At 31.2% G+C, this 16,160-nt stretch overlaps 1 protein-coding gene across 11 annotated transcripts in view; it reads left to right on the top strand.

The window, feature by feature from the left end:
- LOC143246409 (partitioning defective 3 homolog) overlaps positions 1-15,649 on the top strand; it is a 122,426-nt gene extending 106,777 nt beyond the window's left edge. For 6 of the 11 annotated variants that reach the window (XM_076493068.1, XM_076493062.1, XM_076493063.1 and 3 more), the window contains 8 exons: positions 798-866; positions 2,013-2,303; positions 2,931-3,123; positions 4,586-4,702; positions 6,779-7,022; positions 9,244-9,312; positions 11,008-11,072; positions 13,352-15,649. In XM_076493068.1, coding sequence (XP_076349183.1) covers positions 798-866; positions 2,013-2,303; positions 2,931-3,123; positions 4,586-4,702; positions 6,779-7,022; positions 9,244-9,312; positions 11,008-11,072; positions 13,352-13,826 — 1,523 coding nt within the window. In that variant the 3' untranslated portion in view covers positions 13,827-15,649. The remainder of the gene's footprint in view (positions 1-797; positions 867-2,012; positions 2,304-2,930; positions 3,124-4,585; positions 4,703-6,778; positions 7,023-9,243; positions 9,313-11,007; positions 11,073-13,351) is intronic. The other 5 variants (XM_076493064.1, XM_076493070.1, XM_076493073.1 and 2 more) reach the window with 3 other exon arrangements.
- Positions 15,650-16,160: the final 511 nt, after the last annotated feature.

The raw sequence follows: 16,160 nt of genomic DNA, 5'->3' as shown, positions 1-16,160 counted from the left end.
TAAGGAAAAGGTGTGTTTTAGACATGAGAGACTTGTGAAAGAGCTATTTTAAATGTAAAGTACATTGTAGTGCTGTTGTCAAGATGCAGAGTAATCAGACAAAACACAACTGGGCATGGTAACATGGACTGTTACCATGTAGTTGGGATTCAAATTCTTTTTAGTGTAACATACTCTACTTCTGTGTTATAAGTTTAACATCAAGCAAGTGTGAAACAGTCTAATCTTACATGAGTTACTTTGTCAGAGAGAGAAAAAAAATGTCAGTTTTGACTGTTAACTACAGCATAATATTGAAACAAGTATTTATTTTACTTATTAAAACTAGTTATTTTTTTATATAAAAAGTCCCAGAAGTATCTGTTATGAAGTCATTGGGTCTGACAGTTACACGTGTCGCTGTGAACTAGAACCTGCAGTTGATGAGGGATAAGTGTTTCATAACACACAGTCCATTAGTAGTGCTAATAGTGTTGTGCATTGTAATTTTTATCCAGATTGAAGCTGGAATTAAAAACTAAGCATAGACACTATATTTATTAACATTCTTAAACTGAGTGTAAGTGATGAAACTTGTAAAATTCATGATGATTCAAGTAAAACTTTTCCAGGATCTGGAAAATGCTGTCCAACCAAGAAGCCTGTGACAAATACAAGAAACAATGGATGCAGTAGTTCATTGTTAAGGCATCGTATTGTACATAAAATGTATGAAGACACATTATTAAAAATTTGGTCAGATTTGTGTGTGTGTATTTGATGTTGTAATTTTCTCTGAGTCATCTTTTTTTCTGCAGCATTTAGGGTTTTCAAGGAAGTGGGAAAACTTTATAGGAACCCTTTGCTCTTCTACCCAACATGTTGCTGTAGGTAGTGGTAACAGATGCCATGTCCTTTCTCCTTGCACATTTCACTTGGGTTTTTTATCAGGCTGCACTGCACTATTTATATTCACACATCTTATTGTTTTCTTATGCAAAGTAATTAAATCAGCTGTATGGCATTGTTTTATTAGCTGTAACTGTAAGATTTCTCTAACTGTTACTGACTGAAAGTCTGCTCTAGCTATAATGACTGTGACTGCTTTAGGTAACTGATTGAAAGTCTGTTTTAGCTGTAACTGACTGAGACTGCTTTAAGTAACTTACTGAAACTGTGCTCTAGCTATAAGTGACTGAGACTACTCTACAGCTGAGGTTAGCAGAAATATTGAACTAGATAAAGTTATTTGAAAGACTTATCCAGCTGTATGTGGTTAAAAGACTATTGTAGCTATGTTTAAGAAAGACTGCCTCACATATGTTTAACTACTTTAATGTTATAATTATGGTTTTAATATATTTTAATACCTTAATTTTATCAGGAATTATTTAGTATACTGTAAGTATTCAGAGGAAACAAATATTTATGTGCATATGTATGTAGATATTTTATAAAAAAATTATTTAATATTTAATTTCTCATTTATTTATTCAGTTGCATGTGAATAAATGAAAGGTTTTAGTTTTAATTCCAAGTACATAAATGACTGTTGAAATTACATTTGGACACATGACATTTAAATATCTTCTTGAAATAGTTACATGCATGTGGCAATGCCATATGAGATTTTACACATTATTGTATGTTATTTTGTAATTTTTTTCTTTCCATTAACAGCACCTACAAATTGTAGTGTATGTGGTTTGAATGCTCTTTAAAAAATGTCAGGGGAAGCATGTAATACTGTTTTGGCAAAGTAATAGCAATGGATGTTTTGCATGTATTCTTTGTAAGTTCTCAGTTTGTGTACTGTAACTTTAAATAATATACTTTTACATTTACACATATTCTTGTTATGTAGAAAATAATGAAACCCACACTTGAAGTCAGAATAATGTCAAGTTAAGCCTAACGTAACTTCAGAGGGTCTTCTTCTTTTTAGAAGGGTACAAACATTTTAACATGACAGTTATCTGGTAAAGATATGTTACTGTGAAAAAATATGCAGTTGTTAATTTTCGTTACTATAGGGAGTTGCCAATCTCCAGGCTGTCCATATCACATGGTTCCATCTAGTGGAGACAGCATCAATAGCAGAGGATCACAAGTGCAAGTTGGTCCATCACTTGGGATGAAAAAATCAAGTAGTCTTGAAAGTCTTCAAACTATGGTGCAAGAGCTACAAAAGGAAGACAAGAGTCAAGCACGGGGTTCACGTCGACCCACGGGCAGAGCAGCAAGAGGACGTGGATGCAATGAAAGTTTCAGAGCTGCTGTGGACCGTTCATATGAAGGACCTGTTACTGAAACCATGGAAACCTGTAAGATATTCATGATGAAATAGTTAATTGTTGTTTAGGACTGTGTTACGGAAGATCCTTGAAAATAACACTTGCAAGAGTTGGGCAATGTGCTTCAATTGTAGAAAATAAAACATTCGTAGTTTTGTGTATTTAAGCATGGTTTTCTAACATTGGGAAAAGTTTTAAGGAGATAGTATATCTTTTGTACTATATTTCCAGTTCTTGTAAATGTGATTATGTTCATTAGTGTTGTATTCATTATGTGAATGCTTATCATGAAATTAAGTAAAGAGGATTTGTATCGTGCTATATCCTTAAAGTAAGAATTACTCTGGATGAATTTACTTAGGCCTGTATGCTAAAAGTGAGGCTTTAAATAGGTTAAAGAATCAGTTTCTCAGATATTTTCATAAACATCAAACAGAACCATTTTTATTTCTGATATTGCTAATTTACAGTATAAGTGATGGAATGGCTTATAATATTATACTTTTATCTGTCAAGCCTCATATTTTGAGTGAAACCTTTTCTCAAGCATTCCCGTGTTTGTGATTAATTATATCTTGAGTATGCTGTATCATACAAATAGGAAAAGTTGGGACTTATAAACAATCTCTTTGACTCGTATGTTTATGAATTCTTTAGTGGATGAAGAGACTGAGAGTAGCAGCTCTGCAGGACCAGGGGCTCATGGACGAGGATCAGGGGTTAGTAGTTCTCGTGACACACCCTCTGTTAGCAGTGACCCTGCTGCTGAAGAAGCTGTAAACGGACAAAAAAAAACGGGCAAAGTAGGAAAGAAGAAAGGACTGTTGAAAGGATTAGGCTCTGTTTTCAAGTAAGTAATTTGCTTGTTTTACAGCTAACATGAGACATTCGTTTTGTATAATTTTTCTTTCATATAACTATATATCATAGGTGATGGAATGGGTGGGAGGGCAGCACCTAACCAAGATTGCTGAGAGCCATTATGGTCCCAAGGAAAGAATTGGTATATGGTTCTCAAATAGTTTTTGGAATGATACCACATACATGCATAAGTAATGGAAGACACAGTTAATGCTTGCTTGAATGTTTTGTTCTGGTTTATTACATTCCACATGTAACTTTTTTTCTTTGCCATTCATACTGGACTTCAGGGGAATACTGAAGTCTGGTGTCTCTGCCCTCTTGGTGGACCTGCACCTTACCACTTTGATTCATCATAAGTATCGATTTCTCTGACTTCAGCTGAGATTTTCTTCCAAAATAATGACTCACTATAAACAATGAAGTATGTATTAATTATGTTTGGCAGATGTAAGTTGAAAGATGAGAGATTAGAATGTCATTTAAGTTGGTCATTGGGTTGCCTATTTTTACATTAATTTCACAATGTTGTTTTCTTGAATTCCATCATGTCACTACTCTCCCCTATATCAAAATAGGTCCAGATTGTCACAATATTTATGATATGTCACAATATATATTCTAAGTGAGCATGTCCATAACCACCCTTCCTTACCTACTTAAGTTTTGCTTTGGTCCAGTCTGTGCTTCTTATGATCTTGATTCAATTCAAACATTGGGGGTACACAAATTTAGTTTTTTACACTTGTGTGTATGTGTATGTATCATTATATTTGTGATATTTGTTGATTTTCAAAACACCCTTGAAAAGTTTATTTCATAAATCATTTTACTTTTTGACAAGTGCAGTAGAATGTGTGAGAACTTTTGCAGGATATAAAATCATATACTGGAAATTACATTGTAGGATTTTAATTTCTGACAAGTGCTAGTAAAAGTTTTCTAAAGTAATATTTTCATAGTCATATTTTTTACACTATGTTACAGTATCTAAATCAGACTCAATGCGTAGATGGTGATTTTCAAATGGGTATTACAAATGTGTGAAATTAAAGTGATTTAAACAATTTTATAATTATAAAAATGATTAAAGAATCATTAAATTTTTTTAGTGCTGTTTTTTTTTCTGAGAAGTATGTAAAATGTTCTATTTTTTTTCATTTGGTTTTAATGCCCAAAGTTGCTTGCTACTAGTAGTACCTTAAGGACATTAAAATGAAAAAACAGTCAGATTTGGTTAGACAGTTGAGAAATTAATTTTTTTTAGAGTGGATCTGTGACTTTATGTTATTAGAATTTTTATTCAACCTTGAATTTGTAATTTTCTTTTTCATACATTTGTCAGTTAATTACTTGCACATTTTCACTTTTGATCTTAATAAGCATAGTTAGTGGCAAGAGCTTGCATGCTTATTTGTGTTATTATAATCAAAGTTTTTCATATGTACTAGATTTGGGAAAAATAAGAAATTAACCCACGAACAAGCGGGGAAGTCATCCAAGGAAGAAGCTGAGAAGGAAGAAGAACGTTCCCGTGCAAGGCATGCTGCTCAAGAAGAACAAGAAAGGTGGTGCAAAATGACATCTTGAAAAGTTATTCACCTAAAGATACAAACACAATTTAACTTGTTTTTTGTAAGAAGACAAAAAGTTAGTTTTATTTCTGTGACACTTTACCCTAAAAAGGTCTATTTTTTCTTAGTTAACTGGACTCTTATTATTGGGGTAGAGATTTATTTGACTTGTGAAGTTCAGAAAAAGTAAACATCTGAATATTTATTTCAAATTAACTATCTCTTTGAATTCCAGAAGGTAGTCTGTTGTAATTGCTGCATTTGCATTCATAAAATGAATAATTAAGAAATGTCACTTTAGCTGAAACACACACACTTTAAATATAAAGCACGAGAACCATTTAGTGATTTTGAACTTTATATTTTTTGTGGCATATTTACAGTTTATAGAGAAATAAAACTGACTAAATGACACAACTATATGCTGTGCAATTACACAGAGTGTATCTGTAAGTGTTAATCTGTAAGTCAGATTTTGTATCTGCTTGTTCTACAGAATACACAGGTTCTGACTCAGATTCATCAGTACTTCTCTTTCAGTTTATAAAATCTTATTGATGTCATAAATAAGTAACCTTTCTATACATTAGACACAAAATAGAGTTAATAGAAACCTTCAATAAAAATTGCAGTTTTAATTGCAATTAAAAAAGACCTATATAACTACTCTGCCTTAGGTCTTCAGTTGGGTATCCTTGCCATTAACCAAAACATCTGACAAAGTTGGGCCTGAATAAAAAAAAGTACTCAGCACAAAAGAGAATTGTAACATGTAAAGCTTCATGTACCATGTCTATAACATGTTGACAGTGTATTTATCACTATTTAATGAATTTAATGTTATACATCAAATCTGTCTAATACTATAAATAAATAAAATGCATTGTGAATTAATTAAACTTCATACTATAAGTTACATATAACCATAGGCTTGTGTCTTATTTAATTTGTTTCAACTACCACCCAGATGTTGAAAAGAACAATAGGACAGCTTGTGTGTGTGACCTTGTCAAGTTCTACTTGTTTTAATTCACTAACCCTCTGGGTTGAAAGATATTTTGCAATAAAGCATCTTGTGTGGTATTAAAACCAATATCAACAGATAGCTTTTATAAGATTTGCTACTGTTCTCCTTTTGTAATTTATTTACTTTTTTTTCTTCTTAGAAACAACACTAACTTATCTCTAAGCTTGTGCTATAGCAAGATTCCATTTGTTTCCAATTAGTAAGGTTGTTGTTTTCAAAGCAGTTTTATCTGTAGAGGCAGGAAATATAAATATTTCTAAGTGTTAATACACAATAATTCACCATTTAGTTTCATATTGTTAAAATGTTTATAAGATCATTTGAGCAGGAATAGAAGGGAATCTCTTTTTCATGTGGTTTTTACCTTGTGTGTATCAGAGTACTGCTGAATCTACAAAAATAATGTGATTTTATCAGTTATACTTTGGTATTTACAACTGACTCACCAAGTAGAAAATCAAGTCTTGTAATACATACAAGTGTGCAAGTAATATCAGAAAAACATACTTATGGATATTTTGGAATTGTTCTAGCATTAAATTCTAAAGGTTAATTCACAATGTTCTAACTACACCAAACATCAACAGATACCATTCAAGAAGTTTATGTAACCAAAAGTTAAAAAAAAAAAATAAATAGTAACAATATCAAAAAATGTGCAATGAAGTTTAAAATGTTTAAAGGAAAACATTATTAAAGAAAGGCTGCATTTTAACAAACAAGACAATAAATGATTCACTTTATATTTTGTGTTGTTTTTGAGTTAGAATGTTCTAAATTAGTATTTTGAGCATTTAATACTGGCAATGGAATTTAAAACAATTCCAAAATATACATATTTAAAAAACAAAAAGTGTTTCATATTTAAATTATCAAAAAATAATTTACTTTATATTTAAACTAGTTTTGTTTTTAATACAAACTGCTGAGAGTTTCTACAACAACAGAAGTAAAGGTTGCAAAATATACATTAACAGTGGTTACATCTTTTGTCATAAATATATAGGTGAGCTTAATAAACATCGAGTTAACATTTTTTTAAGGATACAAGAACAATACAGAAAGCTAGTAGAAAAGCAGAGACAAGAGCAGCAGCAGGAACAGATGTATAGTAAGGACGGTTTTATCTCAATAAGTCATCTTCCACCTCAGACTAGACAAGAAAGAATGCACCAGCTCAGAGCTGAACACCAGCGAAGACATCAGGAGCGGCATGGCCATTACCCAAAAGACGAGCAAGAAGAAGTTTATGAAAAAGAGATTACTGATGCCATTGATCGTCAGCCGGTATGTCTGTTTTCTGTTGTACAGTTAATTATTATTTTTATTATTGTGCAACTTATCACAAGTCTGATGATCAAAGGTATCGTTTTGAAGCTCCTGTGATATACATAGTTAAAACATGCATTTTAAGGACTGAAACTTTAGAAGGTAGAATAAGCAAGTTGCTAGAAATTTTAAAAGAAGTGACTCTGAAGGTTAATAGTCCCTTTATATAAATTGGATACTGATTTCTCCAAATCAACGATTTTTGTATAAATAAAAAACTAAAATATATTTAAGAGCCATCTGAGAGTAAAAGAAATTGTTTAATATTATATCAGGAACTTGAACAAAGAACCTGTAATGAGATACTTTTTTAATACTAGCCTGAGTTGATATTAGTCCTGAGCTATTTCAGGATAAAATATTGCAAAAATCATATAAATGGTGCAACCTTGCCCAATTTTATTTCATTTTTAAAAAAATTATCTTGAATATTAATACAAATGTTTGGAAGCTCATATGAACAATAAAGTAGGTGTTTCTTATCCAAACCACACTTAAAAGATTGTTTTCTTGCATTTTGCCCTTTAAATACTGAATAGTTGCAGGGAAAAATTTTATACATTTCTGAAAATTGTTAATACATAAAAAGTACTTTTGTGCTTAGTATCTTAAGGCAGGCTTCAACAGATCTTGGGTGCCAGGTCACTGTGATGACTAAAATATTAATTGTGGCAACTAGTATTTTTCTCCCACTTTGTTTGTTCGTAGGGCTGTGCTAAATATAACTCAAATCTAGAATAGTTATGGACTCTTGGAAGTCCAGAACAATTTTTGCATTTTTTTGAGTTCTAAAATAACTTTGTTTCTAGGAATTTAATAGTGGTTTCATCACTACTTCATGTTTTTCAGGAATGAAGTACTCTAGTTGCACGAGATGTTACTAATTTTTGTGCCATTTTGTTTTTATTTCTCTCAGAGTGCATGTTTAGATTCATATGGGACCAGAGGCAGTCACTTCAGGCATATATTTATTAATATAGGTATAAAGGAACACCTTTATACCTCTATTAATAAATATATACAACATCTAAGCATGTCCTCTACATTCCTACATTCAGTTACACAACCACCTTCAAATATGTGGTCAGCTACTGGTCAGTAACCCTTTTTTCCTTTGTGAACCTGGTGATGACCGAAGAAGGCTGAAATGTAGTTCACTCCTCTACTAGTGCTTACTCTACCTATACCAGCCATTTTTTAAATATACAAGTCAACCACAGATTCCCATCTTCCTTGAAACTGGAAGGCTCCACTCCAAATAAGGGTGGGGTTGCATGTTGACAGAAGGATAACATAGTACTTCTCACGAGGGTGGATAAGAGGTTAGTAAAGATGATATCCCTCACTTTCTGATAGTGGAAAAAAAGACAAAGATGGTAACCCCAAAATGAAACCAAAGTGTATTATCCAATATAACAAACATGCTGGCAGAAGATTGCTGTGATCATATGGCAAAATACCATCTGTGCACTAGAGGAACTACAAAGTGAGCTAATTCATCTGATGAATTTGTTGGTATTTAATCTCAAGTACTGTATAACAAGCAGCAAGAGCAGAAGAAAGTATGTGATATTCTCAGAACCTGCATAAAATCAATGTTTGAACTTGGTAGCACAGCTGAAGAAGACTCTGCATCTGAGAATGATGACCTCCAAGAATTGGTTGTTATAAAAATGCTAAGATCCGATCCACCCACAAAGCTTTCTGGAGAAGTAGGCATTTATTGTATCCAGAAACTACAAAGATGTCTATACCAATTAGGCCATGCTGGGCATGCTAGAATGTTAGGAAAAGGAGAGAAAAACTCCTCTTCATGCCATTCCAAGAAAATTTACTGGTCAGAGACCTAAAAAGGAATAAAAGACACATAATTAGAAGTTGGAAAAAAACTCTTTTGTACCTTTTTCATTATATCTATAAAATTGGAAATTTGTGAAAACATTTTAGCACAGAGGATTTAGTAATATTAAAAAAAAAGCTCAGCAGGGAAAATGTTAATGCATGCCACTTGTTTTAGTGTAAGTAATGCTGGCTTCTGTGTATGATTAACACATACCACCTGTAATAGTGTTTTGGGTAATAACATTTTTATCTAATATGGTTATGGTTATTCTATTATTTTGGGGCTTCTACAAACTTTTTTTTCGTTCATCTTTGACTTTAACTGGTCTGCTTTCAGCTGAAACGAATATTACCTCCTCATCGCAACCCTAGTTTCTACTCCCCCAAAAGTCCTTTGCCTATAAAGGTACAGTATATCAAAGACTTTTGGAAGTCTCTACTAATCTTTGTGCTTTTTAATCAATTAACAGTAGTGTTCCAGTGTACTTGATGAATTCCATCTGTAAAGATAATTACCTCCAAATATTCTTATGTTTTTTTTAGAACAAATGTGATTTTATAGCAGTATCCCAAAAGCTAGATATTACTTATAAATGCACTTGACAAAAGCTGAATTTACATATTAATTTTACATATTGAGTTTTGTTATACATTAGCAAATCTTTAATGGATTAAAAAGTTAATGTTTTTGCAACATATATTCAAATAACCTTCAGTTGTTACATACATTTGTGTTACTAATAACAATAATTTAAAGATTGTGTATCTTTTATGCCTGTACTGAAGACATAATTTTTGGAACTGTGTCACATAAGGTATGAACATAGCTTTTCCTAATGTAGGTCATTAGATTGGTACTAATACCTTAATGGGATTGTCAGCATTTAATTGTGTTAGATATGAATATACTCTTAGAAAACAACATTTTCCAAGAGACTGATGGGATATGTTCTTTTCTGAGTATTTGATTCATTTAAAAACTATAAACAAATATTGAATTTTATGATGTAATTAAAAAAAAAAAGCAGCCTATTAAAAGTTGTTAATGAAAAGATAAAAATTCAATAAAAATATTGGAATGATATTAATCCTTCCTAGGCCCGTGATCACTTTTCAGGTGTTGAGTGTACGTCTGTATGTTAGGTTTAAAATTTAAACTAAATATAGTAATTCAGTTTGTAAACATTATTTACTTAATCGTCCCTTATGAATTTTTATTTCTAATGTTATTTTCCTTGTGTTCTTATTAGTATATTTTATGACCTCACAGAAAGTAATTGAACAACTGATAATGAAACTTAGCTTTTGCAAATGGCTACAGACAAAACTAACAGTGTTGTATACAGCAAATTATAAGCTATTTATTCCAACCTAGAATAAATAAATGGTTTGATAAATAATTTGAGGACTTGTAGAAATGTGACAAGATATAGCTTCTGCAAAGAAAAACCAAAGGATTTATTGGAAAGTCTAAAAGGTTTAGGGACATAAACAGACCTGGGAATATTTTAATATGGTTCCTTTAGACATCATTTTCATATTACATTATATGTTTTAGAGCTATTGAAATTTTAGCCTATGATAAATGAATTGTGTAAGCATAGTTAGGTTTAGAGATCATGATAGATGAAGGTGAAATATTCAGATAACTGAAATCCTTATTTATTGAATATCATTGTAAAGTTTATTGTATACAAACAATGCAAGTAAGTACAAGAACTTATTTATTGTAAGGAAACAATGTTTATTAAATACAAATTTAATCAAGAAATTGTTATAAAGCCTGTCCTGATGCCATTGTAAGAGGTTAGGTCATAGGTCACCAATACATTTTTTTCAATTTTTGCCTTGTATTTACAATTTATGGCTAGAAGTGATGACTACTACAATTGGTAAAATAAATATCTTAATGAATATCAAGCAAAGTGAAACTGATAAAGGTGATTGTGTAAACTGAGCTTTGTGGCCAACTTATAACGGAAAGGATATTAAGTAAACTAATGTAATCTTTTTCAGCTGGGTAATTAAAGTTAAGTTACTTTGGCACCAATGTATATTACAAGTTGAAAACATTTCTAATGTGATAATTTCTCCTCAACAGAGACGAGAAAGTGAGGTTCTTCATAGTCGGTCCCACAGTTTTGACATTTACAAGGAAATGGAAAGGTAGGAAGGATTTATTAATGGAAGTTATTTAAATTCCATTCTGTTATAGACACAAACTTCAAGTCCTTGTTTTGGTTCTAAAACATCTTCATATACAAATATTTCAAGGTTTGAGCTCATAAGATGCTATTAAACATGCTCTGCACTTTTAGCTATGAGCAATATAAAAGTGACAGTCAACACTGCTTACGAGTTACACTTCCTCTAGTTAGTAATCAATTATTAGGGATGGAGTCTCATTTGGTCATCAACTTTTTCCATACAGACTTGGTCAGAGTGACCAATCATGTGACCATGTACTTGTTACAGATTCAGTACTACTAACTTTTAACTCTTTCAACACTGGCTTGGTCAGTTTGACCAACCATGTAACCTAGTTGTACTTGTTTAATGTCTTTAGAGTTAATACTTCTAACTTTCAAAATAATGCATGCATCTTTACAAAATTTGGTACTTTTTCAATTAACATCAAGTTTTTCAAACAAAAAATAATTTTTAGTGAAGTATTTTTAATAAGCTAAAATAAATATTTGTCCATTAATATATTGAATTACTTGTTTTGAATATTTCCATGTACAAAGTAATTTTCATTCTAAGGTTAAAAATACTTTTTGGAATCACACAAATATCAAATATCCTTTGTGCATAATCTGGGTACCTCCGAACTACATTTCAGACTTTTTTTTCCCCATAAAACTTTATATTTTATCTGTTATTTTTTCTACCCTAATTCAAAATGAAATTGGTCAGTATGATCAACCATTGATGGCAAAAAAGAATAAAACAAAATTAATGTAAATTACCTTTTTCTCTTGCTACAGTGACTTCAAATTGTAACATTATTTTATCCTAAGTAGCTTTAAGCTTGTAACCTAATTTTTATTGTTTTATTTCCCTTTGTACTATGTCTGTCTGCTATTTGTGCCATAATATTATAAGTTGTAAGTCACTACAGGAAATGCAATCAATCTAGTGTTACCCACAACTTACTCCAAGGTGCTTGTGTATGTGCCTCAGGAATCTTTATTATAATTATTATTTATGTTACCTAATCTTCTTACATTTTAGTTATTTTTATACCAATAAATAAAGGACTTGTATAAGCCTTTTTTTTTCTTCTATCAACTGTCACTAACACATAACCCTACTTTTTTTATGCTAATGATACTAGTGCACTAAATAATTTTTTAAAAAATTAAATAATGCACCAAAGAACATAAAATAATAACATGCAAAAAGCAGACACTGTCCCATAACTAGCATAATTTTTCTTGCTTTCTAACAGTGCAACAAGAGCCATTACAATTTTATCCAAGCATATCAGTATGTTTCCATGCATAGGATAATACTTTTGTTTTTCCCACTGGTTATTTCAGCAGACCAATTGTTTAGAACCATTGGTATAAGCCAGAATATATGAAAAAATTAGTTGATAAATAATTATGAAGAATATTTTGAATATAACATTGTGAGAATACAGATTATTATTAGGAAACTTTAGTTTAAACATGGAAGGAGAATCACCAGGGTGAAATATACTGAGTATAAGTTTTTAGAAAGACTGAAACAGTAATACATTATGAACAGTAACTATGTATATTCCACCAAAACAAAAGAACTGTATTTGATACAAAGCAGGATATAATAATAAAAAAGAGAGCAGTAGTTTTCTGTGACAATAAATTTTGGAATTTTTCTCCTTTATAATGAGTCATTTTTAAGATAAACTGAAATTGAACAAAAATGTTTTTATTATAAATCCACACACACACACATCTAAGTAAAATTGCTATAGATTAGTTTCAGACTCTGTCTATATTCCTAGGCTAGGAAGTAGATTAGGCTCTGCTGACCCAAGCAAATAGTGTAAGCTAACACTATAAAAACGTCAGGTCCACCCTTTCCAGTCAGTGGAACCTTCCTCATCACACACACCTAATGGGTACAGTAATCTAACACACTTATGGCCTGTTCAAATTCAGCCATCCAGTGATTCTTTATTATTCTTAACTACAAATAGTTTTAGTAATATCGAGTTATTAAGGCTTAAAAGTTAAAATCTCACTCAACTTCATATTTCTTTATTTTAACAATTTTTTTGGTTATTTACATTAAGTCAGATAATTTGTTCATATGTATTGCTGAGACTGATGAAATCTTCACTCAGATATGTGCATATATTGCTGTTTAGTGAACTAGCTATACATAAAGTCAGATTAATCTAAATAGAAAAAATATGTTTCATATATTATAATTTTAATCTTTGTCTATACTCCTAGGCCAGGAAGTAGAGTAGGTTTTGCTGACCCAAGCAAATATAGTCATTACATGAACTTCAAAGAAATTCAACAGCATCTGCAAGAATACAGACAACATCAACTACAGAATCTTTCTCGTCAGCCACAAATGGGTAAGTCTTCTCCCATGGGTCATAGAGACAGACCAACATCAAACTTTTTTGAGTATGAAAGCATGCAAGGTGGTCCTCAACAGAATACTGAACCAAACACTAACTCCTTACCTCGTCATTCCAAGGTGACAGGACATCCTTCAAACCAACCTCAGCCACCACATCAACACTATAAAAAACATCAAGTCCACCCTTTTCAGTCAGTGGAACCCTCCTCGTCACACATGGTTAATGGCTACAATGATCTAACACAGTTACAGCCTGTTCAAAGTCAGTCATCAAGTGGTGCTTTATTATTCTTACCTACAAGGACAAAACGAGAAGGACCAGGATCGAAAGTATAACATCTAGTGAAGGTTTTCATTACTGTCTCAAAGAGAGAGTATGTAAGTAGTGAACAAAGGAAGCACTTCATTTTATTATTTCTTCTGAAGAAATCAACAAAATTTTGAAAGAAATAAGTGGTAGTGTTTTTGGATGGAAAACCTTCGAGCATGTCTTCTTAGGTAGGACATTCGTGACTTACTAAATAGTAAAATTACAATACACAGTAACCGAAAGCATATGAGGTGGACTGATCTTTTAACCTTTACTGTGCAGGATATAGTGAACTGAAACTTTTTTTTTAAAAAAAAGGAAAATGGAGTATAATGCCAGTCTGTTTTTCTTTTTTTTATGCATTTATAGGAACTTATGATGATGACCTCAACTCATATGTTACATAGTGTACAGTAACTTGAATTGTGTGTTAGTGGACTGTTGCCAAAGAATCTTTTGTCTGGTATTCTTGTTATGACTGATGTGAAGCATCTTTGTTTCAAGCAAACTCTCCAGTATATGTTTTGAAATAAATAAAATGATACTGACTTTTCTTTGAGCTCAAATCATATATGCAGTGTATATAGTATTTGCATTTTCATCAGGAACTAAATGTATCATTAGTGGATGATGGAAACAGATGTTTATACTATTAATATTTTTAGATATTTGCCTTAAATAGCAAGGTCTTAAAATATTTCACTTGTTGGTGGACAACTTGAAATTTCAGTTTTACCTGTGTACATATATATGTATATATAAGTTCTGTAATACTCAAATCAAGTATTATGTGGTGGAATATTACATTCTTAAGCTCTGTGTGTGTTAAATACATTTTGTAACTTACTAAACTTTTATTCTACCTAATAATCTGAAACTTGTAAATACAATATTAACCTTTTCTGTTTTGCAAACATTATTTAAGACAAGTCTGTTTTTATTTTATCTCAGTTTAATTAAAGAACAAAAGTTTATAATGTTCAAAGTTTTATTTTTAGACCAAACTATTGTGATTGATTTATCTACAGAACTTGACAGCTTTTATAGAAAGCTTAAATCATAGAGAATTGTTCTTCATTATAGGAAGACTCATCCCATCCACATGTTTACTTGGTAGTGTTTTGTCTTTTCATTGCTGCCAAAAGATTAGAAGTCATTTAACATTATATTAACCTGAAAAACATGAATGTATATACATTTTATGATTTCTTGTAACTCTCAAAAAAGGGAAAATGGATCAGATTTTTCTCTTTATGTTAAAAATATTTTAAAATAAAGTTGTGGTAGCCTAAACTTTTAATTTTTTTTTTTACTTTGAACAAATATGTACGAGTGAACTGTTTTATTTAAAATAATAGAAGAAATTGTTTGTTTTTCACACTGAGTTGTGAATATATATATAATACCTGTATATAAACTACATACTTGACCAGTGGCCAGTGACAACAATTGCTGACCAGTACCCATTAACAAATTGTCTGAACTTATCAAACCCAAAACTGTGGTCAGTGAAAAAGATTTTATTTGGTCTGGCCAGTGATAAGGTCCAGAAAAATTTATACTAACAAATTTTAACCTTTGTTTTATCATGAGCTCTTGTACCTTATGGCTAACATGTAAACTTCAGCAGTATTTTGAGGACCCAGAAAGTTTTGTAACTATAGTTTTTTTTTGTTTTTTTATTTTTATTTTGCCCCTGCATAACATTCCACTGTTTTTATGTTTGCAGTTGTCTTATATTGTATGTACATAATAGTATGTATTTCTTTCAATAAGACATGTAAGGGATTGTCATTGAACTTACATGTAGTATTAATAGTATTAATAAAGGAATTTTAACTTGTTGAAGCGAGTAAAACTATCTGTCGTGAATACATAGATTTATTAAACCAAATTAATAACCAATACATGGAAGCATATTACTTGAAGTTCAAAGTGTATCAAGCTTTCCTACACAGATAAAAAAAAAAAACACAAAAAGTTTTTTTTAGGCATTTAAAGTTGAACATAATATTAATAATAAAAAAAAAAGACACCATTCTGGTTATTCTTGGTGAGATGACACCCAGCTCAAGTCACAATGTTATTTACCTCAGATATCAAGTATAAATCTAATAACTAGGGCAATCAATATAGCATTAATGTTTAAATTGTCATGAAATTCTTGATTATGGGTGTGTTTATGGTATATTCACTGGCTTCATTCTCAATGTTAGTATTTCTAAGTTTTCACCATGGATAACTGCTCATTTACTGCAGTCCACCATTTTGTAAGTTTAATGATGACTTCCATAGTAACTTTTTTGCTTTAAATATTATTATATCTTAACTCTTCAGTGAGGCATGTCATTAAATATGTT

This window comes from Tachypleus tridentatus, chromosome 3 (genome assembly GCF_004210375.1).
Source record: "Tachypleus tridentatus isolate NWPU-2018 chromosome 3, ASM421037v1, whole genome shotgun sequence".
Taxonomy (NCBI): domain Eukaryota; kingdom Metazoa; phylum Arthropoda; class Merostomata; order Xiphosura; family Limulidae; genus Tachypleus; species Tachypleus tridentatus.
This window is presented reverse-complemented; position numbering and strand designations above follow the sequence as displayed.